The 19,775-nt window shown below is 44.8% G+C and overlaps 1 protein-coding gene across 1 annotated transcript in view; it reads right to left on the bottom strand.

Moving 5' to 3' along the window:
• Positions 1–13,203, bottom strand: part of CDS1 (CDP-diacylglycerol synthase 1) — a 77,031-nt gene extending 63,828 nt beyond the window's left edge. Inside the window, exon 1 of the mRNA XM_027971151.3 lies at positions 12,589–13,203. Within this exon, the coding sequence (XP_027826952.1) occupies positions 12,589–12,708 (120 nt within the window). The 5' untranslated portion in view covers positions 12,709–13,203. The remainder of the gene's footprint in view (positions 1–12,588) is intronic.
• Between the last annotated feature and the right edge of the window lie 6,572 nt (positions 13,204–19,775).

Genomic DNA, 19,775 nt, shown 5'->3' with positions numbered 1-19,775 from the left:
TGAAAAACAAAAAAGAAAAACACTAATTCAAAACCATACACACACCACAATGTTCAAAGCAGCATTGTTTATAATGGCCAGCAGCATGTGGCAGCAAGCTAAGTGTCCATCAACAGATGAATGGACAAAGAAGATGTGGTATCGGGGCTTTCCTGTTGGCTCAGTGGTGAAAAGTCCGCCTGCCCACGCAGAAGACACCGGTTTGGCCCCTGATATGGGAGGATCCCACAAGCCGTGGACCAGCTAAGCCTGTGCACCACAGCCATTGAACCTGGGCTCTAGAACCCGGGAACTGCAACTACTGAAGTCTGTGTGCCTAGAGCCCATGCTCTGCAACAAGAGAAGTCACCATCATGAGACGTCTGTACACGGCAACTAGAGAAAAGCCCGTGCGGCAACAAAGACCTACACAGCCGAAAACAAATAAATAAATAAAATTATAAAAAAGATGTGGTGCGCGCGCGCACACACACACACACACACACACACACACACACACAGAGGAATGCTACTCAGACATGAAGAAGAATAAATTTTGCCATCTGCAACAACATGGATGGACCTGGAGGGTATTATGCCTAGTGAAATCAGTTCAGTTCAGTTCAGTCGCTCAGTCGTGTCTGACTCTTTGCGATCCCGTGAACCGCAGCACGCCAGGCCTCCCTGTCCATCACCAACTCCCGGAGTTCACCCAAACCCATGTCCATGTTCAAAAGCATCAATTCTTTGGCACTCAGCTTTCTTTATAGTCCAACTCTCACATCCATACATGACCATTGGTAGCAATCCTCATTAAAGAGTGCTACACACATAAAGGCTTTGGGAGAGTGGTTTACAAAGGGAGAAACTGGGGGAAAGCAACTGAAATGGGTGAGAAGGAAGAGAATATTCACAGCAGGTGAACACAAGCAGAAGGAGCACTGAGCAGAGAGCTGGGCCAGAAGTTGATCCTAAGAATGAAAGTATATAGGGCGATTCTAAATGTTAAGGAAATCTCCAACCAAACTCAGCCCTCATCAGCACCAAAGTTGTGGCAAATTTCATCACCCCTTCCAACTGTTTCTTTACCCACAAAAACTGGAAACATTAAAAAAAAAAAAAAACTGGAAATATTTAATGCCAAGGACTCAAGTCAGTCAGTGAAACAGTAAGCTATTATTATTATTACTACCAAATCTAATTCCTCATTAAGTAGCTTAGCAAATAAAATGGGTACCAAATAAAATGCCTTGGGTAGCATTATCAATATTCATAAAGGAATAATAAGCTTTTGATCACTAACTATAAATCTCTTATCAAATAATTACAAAGTTGAATGTGACATTATACCAAAAATGACAAATAAAGCAAATGTCGTGTTCCCACTGTAACCCTGAGAGTCAGTTGGCCTCAGAGTAGCTCAAACAAATAGTTGTTGACTAGTAAACCACCAGGCAGGACATCTCCTGCCAACATCATGGAACCTGCTGTTAGCCTGACGTGCCTGCAGGTTTTCGACATCTGGAACAATGGAACACATCACTTTTATTTCTTTGCTCTGCTACTCTTTTTTTCCCTGTCAATAACCCAGAGTGTTGGAAGCGTGGTGTGAGTGGTCGTGGAGACAGTGACTAATGAAGTGGCTCCATAAGGCGTATCACCAGGTTACAGAGAGAGTACCACACTAGGAGTCGGGAGTTTCAGGTACACTCATCACTCAGTACCTGGTGGGGATGGGGGCTGGAGGGTGGGGATTAGTCCCAGGACCTTCTAAGATACAAAAATCCGAGAAGATACAGTATTTGTATACAATCTATATACATCCTTTCATACACTTTACATCATCTCTAGATTAATTATAAAACCTAATACGATGTAAACAGTTGTAAGTACAACACAAACAATTGTGTGTGTGCTTAGTCACTCAGTTGTATCCGACTCTTTGCGACCCACTGGACTGTAGCCTCCCAGGCTCTCCTGTCCATGGGATTTTCCAGGCAAGAACACTGGAGTAGGTCGCCATTTCCTTCTCCAGGGGATCTTCCCGACCCAGGGATCAAACCCAGGTCTCCTATATTGGCAGGCGGATTCTTTACCCACTGAGCCATCGGGAAGCATCTTGCAAACAGTTGTGGTTTGGTTGCTAAGTCGTGTCCGACTCTTTGTGACCCCATGGACTGTAGCCTGCCAGGCTCCTCTGTCCATGGGACTTTCCAGACAAGAACACTGGAGTGGGTTGCCATTTCCTTCTCCAGGGGATCTTCCCCACTCAGGGATCAAACCTGGATCTCCTACATTGCAGGCAAATTCTTTACCAACTGAGACACGAGGGAAGCCCAAATACAGTTGTGAGTATGCCGCAAATTCAAGTTTTCCTTGTTGGGACTTTCTGGGTTGTTGGTTTTGTTTTTTTTTTTTTTTTCAAATATCTTGACCCACAGTTGGTTGAATCCAGACTCACAACCCACAGATATGAGGGATGACTGTCCTAATTCCACCTCTACTTTAACTAGCAATGACAAAAGGCAAAACACTTGACCCTAAAGAAAATCAGCCTCTGGTTTCCATAAAAAATAAAAGCACTGCACTTTCCAACAAACTGCCTCAAAGTCCACTTGGTAATAAAGGTGATGTGCCCCAACCCTCTGCAGTAGTTCATAAGCTTTGTGAGAGGAGGAAACACTACTGGCTTCACTTTTGACTCCCTAGAGGTTGGCAGAGAACCTTGCACAGCGGCTGGCACTTACTATGTAAATATGTGTTGAACGAACTGACTCTGTAAACTTATGCTAACATTTGAGATTAAAACAGTTCTCAACCGTTCTTGCTAGGTGAATGATTTTGACCATGTCACCTTGCTTGGGACCTCCTTTTAGCACTTGTGAAATGAGGGCTTCTGACTATGAAGGGTTATGGGCTATTCTTTTGCATATATAAAAAGACAATGAAAGTGTATCTGGTAAATGATGAATGGAAGTTGAAATAAAGTTTCTTTATTACCCTGAAAATCTCATTCCTACAGTGAAACAAACTTCAAAAGCACTTTACAAATGTCGATGTATTTATATCTCACATTACCTTATAGATAAGTAAATAATCACATCCTTTTTGTAAGTGAAAAAGTTTAGGCTCACAAAGATTGAGTAAAGCCCCACAAGTTGACTCAGCTTGAAGCAATGTAGCCAGGAGGCAGAAAGAAAATTTAAATGACAATTTTTCTACAAACTGATCTGCAGATCCAGTGTAATCCCAGTCATGTCAACTGGCTTTTATTTTGTGTGGAAATAAGCAGGCTGACTCTAAAATTTATATGAAAACGCAAAAGGACCTTAAGAGCCAGAACCACCTGCAGATAAAAACAAAACTGAAGGACTGACACTGTTTTCAAAAGTTATTAAGCTGTAACTGTGACACTGGCACAAAAACTGACCAATGGAAGAGAAGAAAGGATCTAGAAATTAATCCACACTTATACGGCCAACTGACTTCAACAAAGTTGAAAGGTAATTCAATATACAATGCTGGAATAATTAGATAATTATATAAAAGGAAGGAAGGAAGGAAAAACTTTGATCCATACTTCACACTACTTACGAAAATTAATTAAAAATAGATCAGACATTTACATAAAGCTATATACTTCTCCAAGCCAGGCTTCAGCAATACGTGAACTGTGAACTTCCAGATGTTCAAGCTGGTTTTAGAAAAGGCAGGGGAACCAGAGGAATTGCCAACATCCACTGGATCATGGAAAAAGCAAGAGAGTTCCAGAAAAACATCTATTTCTGCTTTCTTGACTATGCCAAAGCCTTTGACTGTGTGGATCACAATCAACTGCGCAAAATTCTGAATGAGATGGGAATACCAGACCACCCAACCTGCCTCTTGAGAAACCTATATGCAGGTCAGGAAGCAACAGTTAGAACTGGACATGGAACAACAGACTGGTTCCAAATAGGAAAAGGAGTATGTCATGGCTGTATACTGTCACCCTGCTTATTTAACCTCTATGCAGAGTACATCATGAGAAATGCTGGGCTGGAAGAAGCACAAGCTGGAATCAAGATTGCCAGGAGAAATATCAATAACCTCAGATATGCAGATGACACCACCCTTATGGCAGAAAGTGAAGAGGAACTAAAAAGCCTCTTGATGAAAGTGAAAGAGGAGAGCGAACAAGTTGGCTTAAAGCTCAACATTCAGAAAACGAAGATCATGGCAGCTGGTCCCATCACTTCATAGGAAATAGATGGGGAAATAGTGGAAACAGTGTCAGACTTTATTTTCTGGGGCTCCAAAATCACTGCAGATGGTGATTGCAGCCATGAAATTAAAAGACGCTTACTCCTTGTAAGGAAAGTTATGACCAACCTAGATAGCATATTAAAAAGCAGAGACATTACTTTGTCAACAAAGGTCCGTCTAGTCAAGGCTATGGTTTTTCCTGTGGCCATGTATGGATGTGAGAGTTGGACTGTGAAGAAAGCTGAGCGCAGAAGAATTGATGCTTTTGAACTGTGGTGTTGGTGAAGACTCTTCAGAGTCCCTTGGACTGCAAGGAGATCCAACCAGTCCTAAAGGAGATCAGTCCTGGGTGTTCTTTGGAGGGAATGATGCTAAAGCTGAAACTCCAATATTTTGGCCACCTCATGCGAAGAGTTGACTCAATGGAAAAGACTCTGATGCTGGGAGGGATTGGAGGCAGGTGGAGAAGGGGATGACAGAGGATGAGGTGGCTGGATGGCATCACCGACTCGATGGACATGAGTTTGGGTGAAATCATGTTCACCCAATGTTGGGTAATGGACAGGGAGGCCTGGTGTGCTGCAATTCATGGGGTCGCAAAGAGTCGAACGTGACTGAGCGACTGAACTGAACTGAACTGATACAATTCCATAAACTCTTTGTGACCTAAGGTTAGGCAAAGACTTAAATACGACAACAAAGAAGTAGGATTCATAAAAGAAAAACTGATAAATAAAACCACTTCAAAATTAAAATGTTCTGCTTTTCAAAAGACACTGTTCAGAGAAAGAGAAAACAGCTATAGACTGGGAAAAGATATCTGCAAGAGAGATTGTGTGCTCAGTCATGTCCAGCTCTTTGCAACCCCATGGACTATAGCCCAAGAGGTTCCTCTGTCCATGGAATTTTCCAGGCAAGAATACTAGAATGGGTTTCCATTTCCTACTCCAGAGGATATTCCCAACCCAGGGATTGAACCCATGACTCTTGCGTCTCCTGCATTGGCAGGCAGATTCTTTACCACTAGCACCACTGGGAAGACCTGATATTTGCAAATCACATGTCAAATAAGGGTCTTGCATCCACAATCTATTAAGAATTCCCAACATTCAATAAGAAAACAATCGATGTAATCAAAATACATGGGCAAAGCTTTATTTGAACAGACATCTCACTGAAGGCAGTAGTACACTCGTGGTAAACTGGCATATGAAGAAACGCTCACCATCTTCGTTATTAGGGAGTTAAAGTGAAAGTCCCTCAGTTATGTCCGACTCTTTGTGACCTATGGACTATATAGTCCATGGAATTCTCCAGGCCAGAATCTGGAGGGGGGTAGCCTTTCTCTTCTCCAAGAGATCTACCCAACCCAGGGATCGAAACCAGGTCTCGTATTAGGCAGATTCTTATCAGCTGAGCCACAAGGGAAGTCCAAGAATACTGGTGTGGGTAGCCTATCCCCTCTCCAGCGGATCTTCCCAACGCAGGAATTGAACCAGGGTCTCCTGCATTGCAGGCGGATTCTTTACCAACTGAGCTATCAGGGAAGTTATTAGGGAAAGGCAAATCAAAACCGCGATAAGAGACTATGACACACCTTCTAGAATAGCTAAAAAAATAAAAACTGAACATACCAAGTCTCAGAGAAGATGTATTGAAACTGGGCCTCTCATACACTGCTGGTGGGAATGTGCACAATCATTCTGGAAAAGAGTCTGGCAGTTTCTTAAAAAGTTAAATACACGTCCACCCTATGACAGTCATTTCAATACCAGGTATCTGCCCCAAAGAAATGAAAGCATATGTCCACACAAAGACTGTACACAATGTTCATGGCAGCTTTCTTTGTAATAGCTCCAAACTGAAAACAACTCAAATGTTGCAAAGGACAAACTGGGCTACATCCATACAATGGAAAACTACTCAGCAACAAAACAAACTACTGATGTATGCAACAATAGGGGTGAATGTCAAAAAAATTATGCTGCGTAAAAAGACGCCAGACAAAATGTACATATGATATGTATACATATACATATATGTGGGTATATGGATATATGTATGTATTGAATTCTATTTACATAAAATTCTGGAAAATACACATTCATCTATAGTGCCAGAAAGCAGATCAGTGATTACTGTGCTCAGCTGTGTCTGCCTCTTTGCGACCCTATGGACTGCAGCCTGCCAGGCTCCTCTGTCCATGGGACTGCCCCAGCAAGATTACTGGAATGGGTTGCCATTTCCTCCTCCAGGGGATCTTCTGACCCAGGGATCAAACCCATGTCTCCTACCTCTCCTGGATTGGGAGGTGGATCCTTTAACCACTGAGCCACCAGGGAAGCCCAATCAGTGATTATCAAAAGGTAAAAGGGGAATACAAAAGGGCAGGAGCAAACTTCTAGTGGCGAAGGGTTTGTTCGCTATCTTTATTGCAGTGATCAATTCATGGGCGTATGCGTATGCCAAACTGCACAGTGTAATAAGCATGGTCACTCTAGTGTATGTCACACAGGTCATGGGGACTCCTGAAGAGTACACAGGAGCCGTGGTCAGGGAGAGAGAACTGAAGTGCTTCTCGACACTGGGGACTGAAAAGGCAGGAAGAAAACCATTCAAGATGATGGCTCCAAAGAAGTCTCTAAACTAATGAAAGCAAGCAGCAGTTTAGAATGCAACAAAGGATAACGCATTAAATCAATCACAATTCCCACCCCTTTTACATCTAGTCCCCTAAAAAGTGAGTCAGATGACCAGTGTCAGCTTCTCCACTCCACCACAGGCCCCTTGAGGTTCACACTGATTCCTGTACCTGCTGCTAAGTCACTTCAGTTGTGTCCAACTCTTTGCGAGCCTATGGACTGTCTGTGGGTTCTCCAGGCAAGAATACTGGAGTAGGTTGCCATTTCCTTCTACAGAAGATTCCTGTACCTAGCATTAAAACTGCAAACAAGCATATGGAAAGCCTCAAGTGACACAGAGTTCTGTGCCTAAAAGGATGGAAGCCTTTTAAAAATCTTGAATCTAAACAGTTCTTGGGCTTCCCTGGTGGTTCAGTAGTAAAGAATCGCCTGCCAATACAGGAGATACAGGTTCAGTCCCTGGGCTGGGAAGATCCCCTGGAGAAGAGAATGGCTACCCACTCCAGTATTCTTGCCTGGGAAATCCCATGCACAGAGGAGCCTGGTGGGCTACAGTTCATAGGGTTGCAAAGAGTTGGAACTGACTTAGTGACTAAACAATAACAAACAGCTCTTACTTGAAAGAATAGTAGTTTATATTCCTGATTTCAGCATTTTCTCTCAGTCTCTTCACTATTTCCAGTGCTAAGTCTCTCCAGTAATGTCCAGTTCTTTGCAACTCCATGGACTGTAGCTGCCATGCTCCCTTCTCCATAGGATTTTTCAGGCAAGAATACTGGAGTGCATTTCCATTTCCTTCTCCAGGGGATCTTCCCTACCCAGGGATCGAACGTGGGTCTCCTGCATTACAGGCAGATTCTTTACCAACTGAACCACCACAGAAGCCCTTTCTTATTCTCAGCTATTAAATGGGAAATATTGCTAACCCATACAGTTAGGGAGCAAATAAAGTTAAGATGCAAAATTACTGTTTTCTCTAAATCACTCTAAAAGCATCAGTGATCATGACTACTGGTGCTTTGTTGTTGATCAGCTGCTGAATGGTGTCCGACTCTTTGTGACCCCACAGGTTGCAGCACACCAAGTTTTCCTGTCCTTCACTATCTCCTGGAATTTGCTCAAATTCATGTCCACTGAGTTGGTGATGCTATCTAACCATCTCATCCTCTGCCGCTCTCTTGTCCTTTTGCCTTCGTTCTTTCCTAGCATCAAGGTCTTTTCCAATGAGCTGGCTCTTCACATCAAGTGGCCGAAGTATTGCTACTACCACTACTGAGTTAGGAACTATGATAATGCAGTACAAAACCAATTTGTGTCATCTTAATTCAACTGAATCTTCACTGAGTTTGATGATTCCACCGCTGGCCTCCTGATCATCTGACATTACACTCTCTAAAATGACATTCCAACAGTATCCCAGTCAGAGCTGAGTTCTAGTTCCAGCTCTGCACCTGTTTGAGGTCATTTTGGGTAATAACACACACAGTCTAAGGCAAGTTTATTATTTAAAAATACACACACATGCACATATATACATATATGTATGAACTAAATTTTTTCTAAGATCTCTTGAAGCTCCGCAGCTCTCAGACCGTACTTTATTGGGAAAATTTAAAGCATCAAACACTGATTTCCCCCTTCTGTTTTTCAAAATGTTTCTGTTTCTAACCTCGATTCCTTCTTTCCTTTCCCCGAATACCCCAATTATCTGTATTCTCCACACTACATCTGCTTTCTTTTTCCTAGGAATGGCCCACCCTCGTCAGCATCTTCACTCCCACTTGACTTCTTTATATAAATACTTGTCTTTCCTTGTTTGAAAAAGGAAATTTTTACTCAATCCTCCAGTCCTTTCTAGCTGCTATTCTGTGCTTTCACTGGTACTTTCTACAATTACTACCAATTTTTACCTCTCACATTCCTCGGCCTAAACCTCAGCTTCTATGAAGGTCTTTGGCTAAATCCCATGTTCTCCACCTCTTCCTCATTTCTAAATACTAATGACAATATCTTCTAAGCAATCCCTCCTCCTCTAGCTCTCAAGAGCTCTCTATTTTGGCATCTTCCTTACATCTCCAGCCTACTGTAAACATGCCCCATAAAATAAAGTAAAAATAAAAATTAAAAAATAAATAAATAAAAGCAAAAATAAAAAGTCTCTATTGTTGTTCAGTCACTAAGTCCTGTCCAACTCTTTGCAACCTCCACAGACGCCAGGTTTCCCTGTCCTTCACTATCTCCTGCTCAAACCCATGTCCCTTGAGTCGGTGATACCACCGAACCATCTTATCCCCTGTTGTCCCCTCCCTCAGTCTTTCCCAGCATCAGGGTCTTTTCCAATGAATCGGCTCATGACATCAGGTGGCTAAATTATTGGAGCTTTGGCATCAGTCCTACAGACTTCAGTCCCATTCCCACCACCACCTGGAGCCACTTCCCTAGAGAATGCCGTACCTGCCCCACTCAACTCACCCATCTCCCCTCAACTCACCCATCTCCCGCATCGCCTGCAAAACTGCCCAATCATTTTTGCTTTTTTCTTAAGTCTCTTAAGTTGTGGACCAAAATGTGTCTCCAGGGGGCTCTTTTATTAGTCTTACCCTTGTCTAGGGTCCCATCACCATCATCTAAAATATGCTTCCTGTCTCTCAACCCCTACTCGTCCACTCTTCCTAGACTTAGGACGTGCCCTCATTATTTCATACGTATAGCATTTGCAATACACGCCTATTTGGTTTCTCTGTGGCAATTCCCTTCCCCTTTCAACACTTTCTCCAGACTGCTGCTAGAATGACAGGCTAATGCCTCTGCAAAAACTTCTCAGTGGCTTCCAGGAGTCCACAGAAGAAAGCCTAACCTCCCTCGCAAGACCCTTAAACTCCCAACCACTGCTTGCAAACTATAGTTTATACTCCAGGACTATCAAACTAAGCTCAGTTCACTGTGCCTAGAATGCTGATTTAAGAAACAGTTCCACGTGCGCTTTGCCTAGAATGCCTTTCCCTGACACCTGTCTACCTAGCAAGACCCCAGGCATCTTTTAATTCGAAACTCAACCCTCATCTCCTCTTTCAAGCCTTTCCTGTTGTCTCCATATAGTGTCCAGCTATGCCCTCTTTGCTAAGAGCGAAGTAAAGAAGCCTCATTCAGACATCTATTAAGTCTAATTATGTGTGTCTCCTGGGGGTGTTCCTTGAGGGAGTGGTCTTGCTATCTCTTAAGTATTATTCCAGCATTCAGCAACAGGGAACATTTTCACTTGCTAATGCCCTGGAGCACAGAGCTTTCTCTCAGAATAAGTCTCCAGGTCCTGAAGGAATAGAAGGTCATGTTAATAACACCACTGTAAAAAGACTACAAAATGGCACGGGAGTGTACAATAACAGCAGAATAGAACACATTTCCTGTACTTCTTTCATTAATTTCGTCAAGGGTTTTCGCCTTCACTGTAACTTGACTAGAGAAGGCACTTAGAAGAGTTTAAATGAACCAAATATTAACCAGCCTCTGATGTGCAGGCTGACTTTATAATGGCCCTTGACCTGGAAATACAGGTGCATTCAAATATACACCCTGATAAGAAAGGAGGAAGAGAGGATAGAGTTCAATGACTCAGAGTCTGCCAAGTCAAAAGTTCCTTGCGATAAACTCTAAAAGGATGCAATATTTTAGACATGGTTTGAAAAATGCTCATCCTTGAAGATTTAGAAATCTTAACACAAGTGGTTACACATGGCACCATCTACGCATAGAAAAGAGAATCCAGCTAGCTATGTATTAATGAAAACTAACAGAAACATAGAACATATATTGTGTGCATCGTGATCATACATATTCACATGTTTGTAAATTTATGGATAAATTAAGGTTGACAAACGTAACAGTGCAGCACTTATAAATAAATATGCAGCGTTAACCCACTCACAGTTAGCTAGAGACAACAGTTCTGATGGCTCCAATCAAACCAGAGAAGTAGTTTTTGTTTTAAATGTAGTATTAGGGCATTAAGAAACTAATTACTTCAAAAGTTATTTTATGGATGGCTTCCTGAACATGTTTTTTTCTTTTTAAAAGCTTGTTATTTTCTCCCAGTTAAGGAAGTGATCATGGGGAAGCTGGTATTTCCTTGGTTCTAAACTATACCAGTGCTAAAACAAAACAAACCCCAACCTAATTAATTCTATTTTTGGTCTGGTTTCCAAGGCAATTTTCACAAAAACTATTCTCAGCCCACTGTTTTCAGATTTGTAACATCAACCTTCAGTAGCCAGAAACTGTTACACTTTGTGTAATCCCTTGACACAAGTTCTATCATAGATCACTTTATTCCACCTGCCTCTCAAGGGTCAAGGGAAAAAAAAGGATCTGTCTTCCCATTGATTTTCAAGTTTCTTTCCTAAAATCACTGTTGTGGGATGTGTTCCCACCTAAGGTTTATAACTTTGGTTACCTCAAGTTCATCAGCATCAAGTTTCTGTGGAACCCTCCCCAAACTGGAACTGTGAGTCTCAGCTGTGTCCAACTCTTTGCCACCCTATGGACGCATGTGGCCTCTATCCATGGAATTCTCCAGGCAAGAATACTGGAGTGAGTGGCCATTCCCTTCTCCAGGGGATCTTCCCAACTCAGGGATTGAACCTGGGTCCCCTGCATTGCAGGCAGATTCTTTACCATCTGAGCCACCAGGGAAACCCTTCTCAGCAACTGTACAAACAAGAAAAAAGGGAATCGGGAACAGTTTCTAGTTCCAAGAGGCCACTGACCCGACCTTGAGCAATCGACTTCACTTCTGTAATACAAACTACAGTACCTGCTTTCAAAAAAGAATGCTTCCAGAATTACCTTCCATGCTTTGAGTTTCTAAGATAAAATGGAATTTAATAGAAGATTTTATAAAACAATCTTATTGCCCGGCCCAATTTCCTAAACGGTCAAGGATAAAAAAAATTTTGTAAAACTGGACTCTCCCCCCGCCCCCGCCGCCCAAATTTCTACTTGCACCACTGTATTACCAAATAAGCTGAAGTCTGTCTCTTTCCAACTTTTTAAAAAGCATACTAGCATTATATCTACTTATTCTTCAAGGTGAAGTAAAGGCAATCTGTAGAGATGGAAATTTTAAAAGTCCTTATGAATTCACGTTATCAGGTCAGATGAAATCCACTGGTAGAAGTGCATTGTCTGCCGCGGACTTAAAAGAAGCTGGAGGGTCACAATGTGGTCAAGTGTAGGAAACTCTCAAACCTCTGAAATCTATCATTCTGAGAAAGGACAGAGGAAACGAAAGTGCTGATGGGGGAGCGCGAGAAGCCAAGCGTCAAGGTCCGATGACAGGTTAGAAGGGAAGGTGCGTGTCTTAAGTTTAATCCTAACTCTCCCGGGAAGAGGTGAGGCGCGGCTACTAGAGACGCTGCGAACTCTTAGGGTGGGAGGGACCATCCCGGTTCTAGCGTCGGCCGCAGACCCCGGGGAGGAGGGACTGGAATTGCAGAAAGTAAACTGGAGTCAAGTTGAATCCTGCAGCCGTCCCGGGAGCGGCCGCGGTCAGCCCGAGAAGCGCACCGTCGCTGGGGTCCGGCTCCCACTGAATTTAGCCGGGCGGGAGCGCGGCGCGGCCAGCAGCTTCACTGGACATTCCGCGGGGCCCCACCCTCGCTCCCTCCCTCCCAGGTGTCCCGGCCCCATCGGGACGCAGCCCGGGACGCGGGGGCTCTCCACTTACCTTGTCACTGGTGCTCTCGGTTTCGTGGTCGCCGCCGGCAGCCTCTCCCTCGCGGGGTGGCGCCGCCGCCTCTCCCCCGGGGCCCGGGCCGCCGCCTCCCCGGTGCCTGAGTTCCCACATCTCCGGCTCCAGCGCCCCCGAAATCCGAGCTTGCGCGCGAGGTCTCGAAGTCCCGCCGAGCCGCGGCCACTCACACGCCTCACCGCGCCCGCCCCCCGCACCCCACCTGAAGGCGCCGCTGCCGCCGCCGCCGCCGCGCCGGGTCACCCCCAAAACGGCATCAACGAGCGAGCGCTCGTGGCCGCCTCCAGCGAGCGCGGCGCCGGGGGCCGGCTCGGGGAGCCCGGCCCGAGCGGAGAAGGCGGGGGCGCGGCGGAGGGCGGCCGCTGGTTGCCAGGTGCGCGTCCCCACGCGGAGGCCCAGGTGGGCGGAGGAAAAAGGACCGGGAGGGCAGGAGCAAGCCTGACCCGCTTCGGCGCTCCGCCGGGGCGCCCGCCGCCCGGGCCCCGCCACTCCCCGCCCCGCCCCCCGGGCTCAGCAGTCTGCCGCTCCCGGCCCCCTCCACCTTTCTCCCGGTTCCTGCCTCCTGCAGCCAGGTCACGCGCCGCAGGCCCCACCCCGCCCCGCCCCTCTGCGCTGCACTGCGGTTCCCACAGCCCCGCCTCCCTCGCCGGGGTGACGTCACGGGTCCCGACCCGAGGCTCCGCCCCGGCCTCCTGCGAGCGCGCAGGTGGCGTGGCTCCGAGGCAAGGTGCGGGCTGGAGCGCGCGGGAGGAGCAAGGAGGTGGAGGAGGGTCGAGCTGCTCGCTCGAAAATGAGGGCTGAGAACTTGTGGACTCGCCACGGAGCCACTGGGGGGCCGGAAGAACTCCTCGAAGGCCGCCTGGTCAGTATTGACCGCGCTCGGCCCCTACCCCTTCTCAGGGCTCTCCGGCCGCGGCAGCTTGACACACCTCGGCGTTCAAACCTCAGAGGTTCAGGAGGCGTCCAGAAGCAGAAACCTGTCGGGCAGGATGAACCCGACGGCTTGGAGGCATTCTGCCCGATCTCACCACCTGCAAAAATGGGAGCTGCGTCGGCCTCACTGGGCGTCCTGGGATGAACTGCTTCTCCAAGGAATTCGAAGATTGAAATCTCTCCAAAAACCACTGCCTAGGGTCTGGAGAGAGAACCAGGACTCTGAGATGCTACCAGGTGCGGTTGCCAACCAGCTAATCTCTAAGCAGTCATGGACCTTGAGCTGCTAAAGTTGGAACAGGAAGGGCACAGGATCCGCCTTAATTCCCTTCCAAATCCTGTTAGAAGGTGATTAGTTTTCTTGACACGTATGTACCACCTGGTCATTACTGACAAGCTGACACATGGGACGAGGGGTAGGGAGGAGACAGTCCATCACACAAATAGGACAGCATTTAGTAGAACACACTTATAGAAATAAATCAACAATATAAAATCTCTCAAGGTCATTACTGACCCATTGAAGACAAGTAACGTGGTTCTGAAAACTGAATAACAAGCAGAAATAAAAAGTCAAAAGTAGGACGCACTGAAAACCAGGGCACAAAGACATTACTTTCCATCATCAAACAGATCTTTAAAGCTCTGAGTTCAGATCAGGTCGTCATATTTTCAAAGGGACAGAGAGGAAAAGCAGTCTTCCGGGAAGAGCAAAAATAACAAAAGATATGAGAAAATAAGTCCTTTGGGTCACAGTCATGGTGTGGTTATCCTTAAGGAATGGACGACTATAGGGTGACTAGTTTAATCCATTGTTCTTCATTTCTTTGGAGAACCAGAGATGAAGCACTGCCTGATTCTCAGGAACATGAGGTTGAAGAGACTGATGAAGGCAGTGATGGAGTCTCCCATCTGAGGTCTTGTTAAGAAGTGTGAGTTCTAGCTCCAGCAATGCAGCTAATTAGGTGTGGCCTTGGATAAGTCATTAAGCCTCAGTGTCCCCAGCTATAAAGTGGATAGTTGGGAGGATGGCCTTTGTGGTCCTTTCCAGCTTACAAATGATTCTATGACTAAAGCCTCTCTGCGTCAGATGCCAGTCCTTGCTCCCGTGGCTCAAGAATAGGGGAGCTGATATGGCACCCAAATGGTTTCCTCCTTCCCCTAATCAACCCAAGAGCAATTAAAAATATTTATTTTTGGCTGTGCTGGGTCTTCCTTGCTATGCACGGGCTTTCTCTAGTTGCAGTGAGCAGAAGCTACTCTGTAGTTGCGGAGAACTGGCTTCTCATTGCAGTGGCTTCTTTTGTTTCAGCTTGTGGCTTCTAGAGCACAAGCTTAGCAGCTGCGGCGCTCAGGTGTAGTTGCCCTGCAGCATGCGGAATCTTTTCAGACCAGGGATCAAACCTATGTCCTCTGCATTGGCAGGTGCACTCTTAACCACTGGACCACCAGGGAAGTCCCTACAAGAGCTCCTTTGACTTTGTTCTGCCTTTGCTGCGGGAGGGGGGAAAAAAATGATGAGAAAGGTAGTGAGAACAGTGGCAGGAGGGAACAATAGCGGGCAGGAACGCGTGCCAGAAGAAACAGTAGTCCCAGACCAGGAAATGTGGGCCCAGGTATTCAGCCTGCCAAAGGAAATGGCAACCCACTCCAGTGTTCTTGCCTGCAAAACCCCATGGACAGAGGAGCCTGGTGGGCTACAGTCCATGGGGTCGCGAAGAGCTGGGCGTGACAACGATTGAGCACAGAGTGGTTTACTACTTTATCTCGCCCGTCCTTAAATTCTACTTCCTGTGTTTCAGCACAGATGGCCATTTCTTTCTGTCTTCAGTATACTTATTGCTACTCATTGAGAGCTTACACTGAACCGAGACAGCAGAAACGACTTTCTGTTCATCCTCACGGCCCAATCCCTTGCAACAGTGCTGGCCCTCACGCTCATGCAGTCAACGCTTTTGTGGAAGAAGTGAGTGAAGAAATGAATGAACAGCAGAGGTACAGCATAACCAGGGAAAGATATATAGTATTTGCATTTTTTAAATAAAAAGTCTATATTAGCCTTAGAAAGGTATTCACATGTCTTTGTTTTTCACTTGATATGAAAAAGATTGATTTTAACATGTATTAAAAGGGGGTTATAGTAATGACTAGTACATTTTATTATTTTAGGTGTATTATGCTATAGTCCGGAGAAAGCAATGGCACCCTACTCCACTGGAAAATCAGGCAAGAGTACTAGAGTGGGGTGCCATTGCCTTCTCTGGACTATAGCATAATACACCAACCACACTGGCCTTACTGAGCCCTATGGTGTCAGACTTCCTCAATGTCTTTTCTTTTTCATTTTTATCTTTCGTTTTCCTTCATTCAAGGAGCTTACCTTCTCAAAGTTTCTTACACTTAATGTTCTGTGGTACAAATTCTGGCATGTAAATGTTTCTAAGGTCTCACCTGTTAGTTTTACAAGAGTTTAATCTGCTAAAGGGCATTATGTAAACTCTGAGCACATAGCCTAATCACAAGAGACACTCGGCCAATGTTTCTTGGTTGATTTATAGATTTTCTAGTATGTTGAAATGATTTATAACTCTGAGTGAGGCATTTGCTAGAGGGGGAAGAAAGAGTGCTAACTATTTATATGATTTTTATGAGATTTTTTACCTTCTCCTTTGCCCAAAGATGAAGGGATCCCTTATCACCCTCTTCCCTGAGTACCCACAATGTTCCCAGACTGGTAAACATTCCCCTCTTGTGTGGGAATTTGAGCTGCTTTCCACATCAGAGGCACAGAGGCGCCCAACTGGAATGTCCCCGGCTTGCCAGTGTAAGAAGGAATCTTCCTCAGCCAAGGTTTCTGGTTGCTTGGACACCCACACTATAGCTTTTGTCGCTTGATCTGTCTGTCTTTCTCTTTCACTGTCTGTCAATTCAGTCCGTAAATCAGAGGTAGAAATGTATTTGTAGCTTTTTAGTTTTATATTGGAGTATAGCCAGTTAACAATGCTGTACCAGTTTCAGATGAACAGCAAAGCGACTCAGCCATACATATGGATGTATTAATAGTCTGTCAGTGAAGTGTTAGTTGATTGGTTGTGTCCAGCTCTTTGTAACCCCATGGACTGTGACCCGCCAGGCTCCTCTGTCCATGAGATTTCCCAGGCAAGGATACTGGAGTGGGTTGCTATTCCCTTCTCCAGGGAATCTTCCTAACCCAGGGATTGAACCCAGGTCTCCAGCATTGCAGGCAGATTCTTTACCATCTGAGCCACCAGTGAAAGTGTAAGTCACTCAGTCATGTTTGACTCCTTGCGGCCCCATGGACTGTATCAGTCAGTTCAGTTCAGTTGCTCAGTTGTGTTTGACTCTTTGCGACCCCATGAATCGCAGCACGCCAGGCCTCCCTGTCCATCACCAACTCCCGGAGGTCACTCAGACTCACATCCATCGAGTCAGTGATGCCATCCAGCCATCTCATCCTCTGTCATCCCCTTCTTCTCCTGCCCCCAATCCCTCCCAGCATCAAAGTCTTTTCCAATGAGTCAACTCCTCACATGAGGTGGCCAAAGTACTGGAGCTTCAGCTTTAGCATCATTCCTTCCAAAGAAATCCCAGGGTTGATCTCCTTCAGAATGGACTGCTTGGATCTCCTTGCAGTCCAAGGGACTCTCAAGAGTCTTCTCCAACACCACAGTTCAAAAGCATCAATTCTTCGGCGCTCAGCCATCTTCACAGTCCAACTCTCACGTCCATACATGACTACTGGAAAAACCATAGCCTTGAATAGACAGACCTTAGTCCATGGAATCCTCCAGGCCAGAATACTGTAGTGGGTAGCCATTCCATTCTTCAGGGGATCTTCCCAACCCAGGGATCAAACCCAGGTCTCCCACATTGCAGGCAGATTCTTTCCAAGCTGAGCCATCAGGGAAGCCCAAGAACAGTGTAGTGGGTACACCCAGGAATCAAACTAGGGTCTCCTGCATTGTAAGCAGATTCTTTACCAGCCAAGCTACCAGGAAACCCCGTCTGAGCCACCAGGGAAACTCCAAATACTTATCAGAGATAGAAATGTGTGATTTCAGGCAACCAGAGAAACATTTTGTGGTAAATTATTGAAGGACAACTTATGTGTACATCCTTATTTTCAATGAAACTGCAAAGGAAAATAACAGTGTACCATCAATTACATCTGATTATCACAGGAGCAAGTACAGGTGTATAGAAAGAACCAAATGTTATGTACAGGCAACCCCGGTTTCGGGTCTTCCCTGATGGCTTAGCGCTAAAGGATCTGCCTGCAATGCAGGAGCCAAAGGAGACACAGGTTCAATCCCTGGATCAGGAGGATCCCCTTGAGGAGGTCATGGCAGCCCACTTCCAGTATCCTTGCCTGGAGAATCCCATGGACAGAGGAGTCTGGTGGGCTACAGTCATCAGTCAGGTAACTTAATTCGTCTGTGCCTCAGTGTCCTCATCTATAAAATGAAGATAATAAGGGTGGTAATATTTTCCTCCTAGCATTCTTACGAAGATTAAACTGGTACTATACATAAAGACATAGAACGATGCTTGGTCCTAATGAAGCACTCTACATGTGTTACCCATTATTGCCATTTATATGATTAAAAACTGTTTCTTGAGGAAAGCAATATTCAGCTTTTAAACTCACTAAAGCTGCAACACCCCAGAGGACTTTGAAGAGAAAGGGATATGCTGACATTGCTTTGGTAAGGTGGGTACAAATTATGAAATGGGGTAGGGCAACTTTGCAAATAAGTACAAGGAAATCATCAGTCTATCAAATTAACTAATTTTTGTCACAGTAAAACTAATGAAATTGGCATTTCCTATTATTAAGTGGAATCAATTTACTACCATGTAATTTGCATATGTATTATGACTGAAGAATTCCTTCCATTTCTAGTTTCTCCGCTGAATCACAGTAACTGAGCAAAGTATATTTTGGTGATTTAACTCCTTTATAAAACAGGCAGTATATTCCTTCTATGTCTTTGTACATTACAATCTAAAAGAGTGGGTGTATGTGTGCTTTTGATACTGCATGATTCAACTATTTTTTAATTGTTGAACATGGCTGGATTTGGGTTTCCCAGGTGGTACTAGTGGTAAAGAATATGCCTGCCAACGCAGAAGACACAAGAGAGGCTGGTTCAATCCCTAGGTGGAGAAGATTTCCTGGAGAAGGAAATGGTAACCCACTCAAGTATTCTTCCCTGGAGAATCCCAAGGAGAGAGGAGCCTGGTGGGCTATAGTCCATAGGGTTGCAAAGAGCTGGACACGACTGAAGAGACTTAGCATTCATGGTTGGATTTATATCCTTTTTGGAAATGGTCATTTAGAGAAGTGGAAGACATTGGTAACTGTCCTTAGAAAAGCTAAATCACTGATTTGCTGCAAATTGTATTAATTCTCTCTGCTCAATTAATTGCTGAAATCCAGAAGTATCAATCAGGTTCTTAGATGCAAGTCTGGCTGACTTAGGAAGACAAAGAATTTATTGAAGGATAATGAGGAGCTCACAGAACTCTTTGGAAAGCTGGAGGACCCAGAATAGAAAACTGGTAGGAACAAAGGATGCCAAGCAGTAGCTAGGACCATAGTCAAAACCAAACCAGCCACCTATGGCCAACATTGCTAGACCCACTGGGGCAAACCATCACAGCCTGCACCATCACTGTGGGGGCACTCGCCACTGGATCCCATTGTACCATAGCTGACCCTTTCCACTGTGTTTTACTTACCAACTCTTGTTTAGTTAAACGTTACAATAGGAATCATTTCTTTATAATATGCAATAATAGCCATAAGATCTCTTTGTGAAAAAGACTTACTGATCAGAGAAATAAAAGCTATACAATTCCTGTTTGTTACAAGCCATATCAAATACCATGTCTCCTTTAAGAATTACTCTTGTAATTTATATTTTAACTGCTCTGAAATCATAGTGTGTCTTATAGTCAATAAGAATAATAAGTAATCAGAAAATGCTGTTTTATATTTTAATTGGCCACTGTATTTTTCTTAGCAGTACACAAAATAATGGTGAATTTTTAAAATGATGGCTTAATTGAGTTAATGAAGTACAACACTTCAAAGATTGACTCTTGTTGGTTAGGAAGATCACATATCCTGGATTTTTCCAGATCCTCCCAAATTGCATGTGTTTCTTTTTCAGTAAAGAGTATTTATCAAACATATAACCATGTAT

Source organism: Ovis aries, chromosome 6, assembly GCF_016772045.2.
Source record: "Ovis aries strain OAR_USU_Benz2616 breed Rambouillet chromosome 6, ARS-UI_Ramb_v3.0, whole genome shotgun sequence".
In the NCBI taxonomy this organism is placed as follows: Eukaryota; Metazoa; Chordata; class Mammalia; order Artiodactyla; family Bovidae; genus Ovis; species Ovis aries.
The sequence above is the reverse complement of the archived record's forward strand: the minus strand, read 5'-3'. Positions and strand labels throughout refer to the sequence as shown.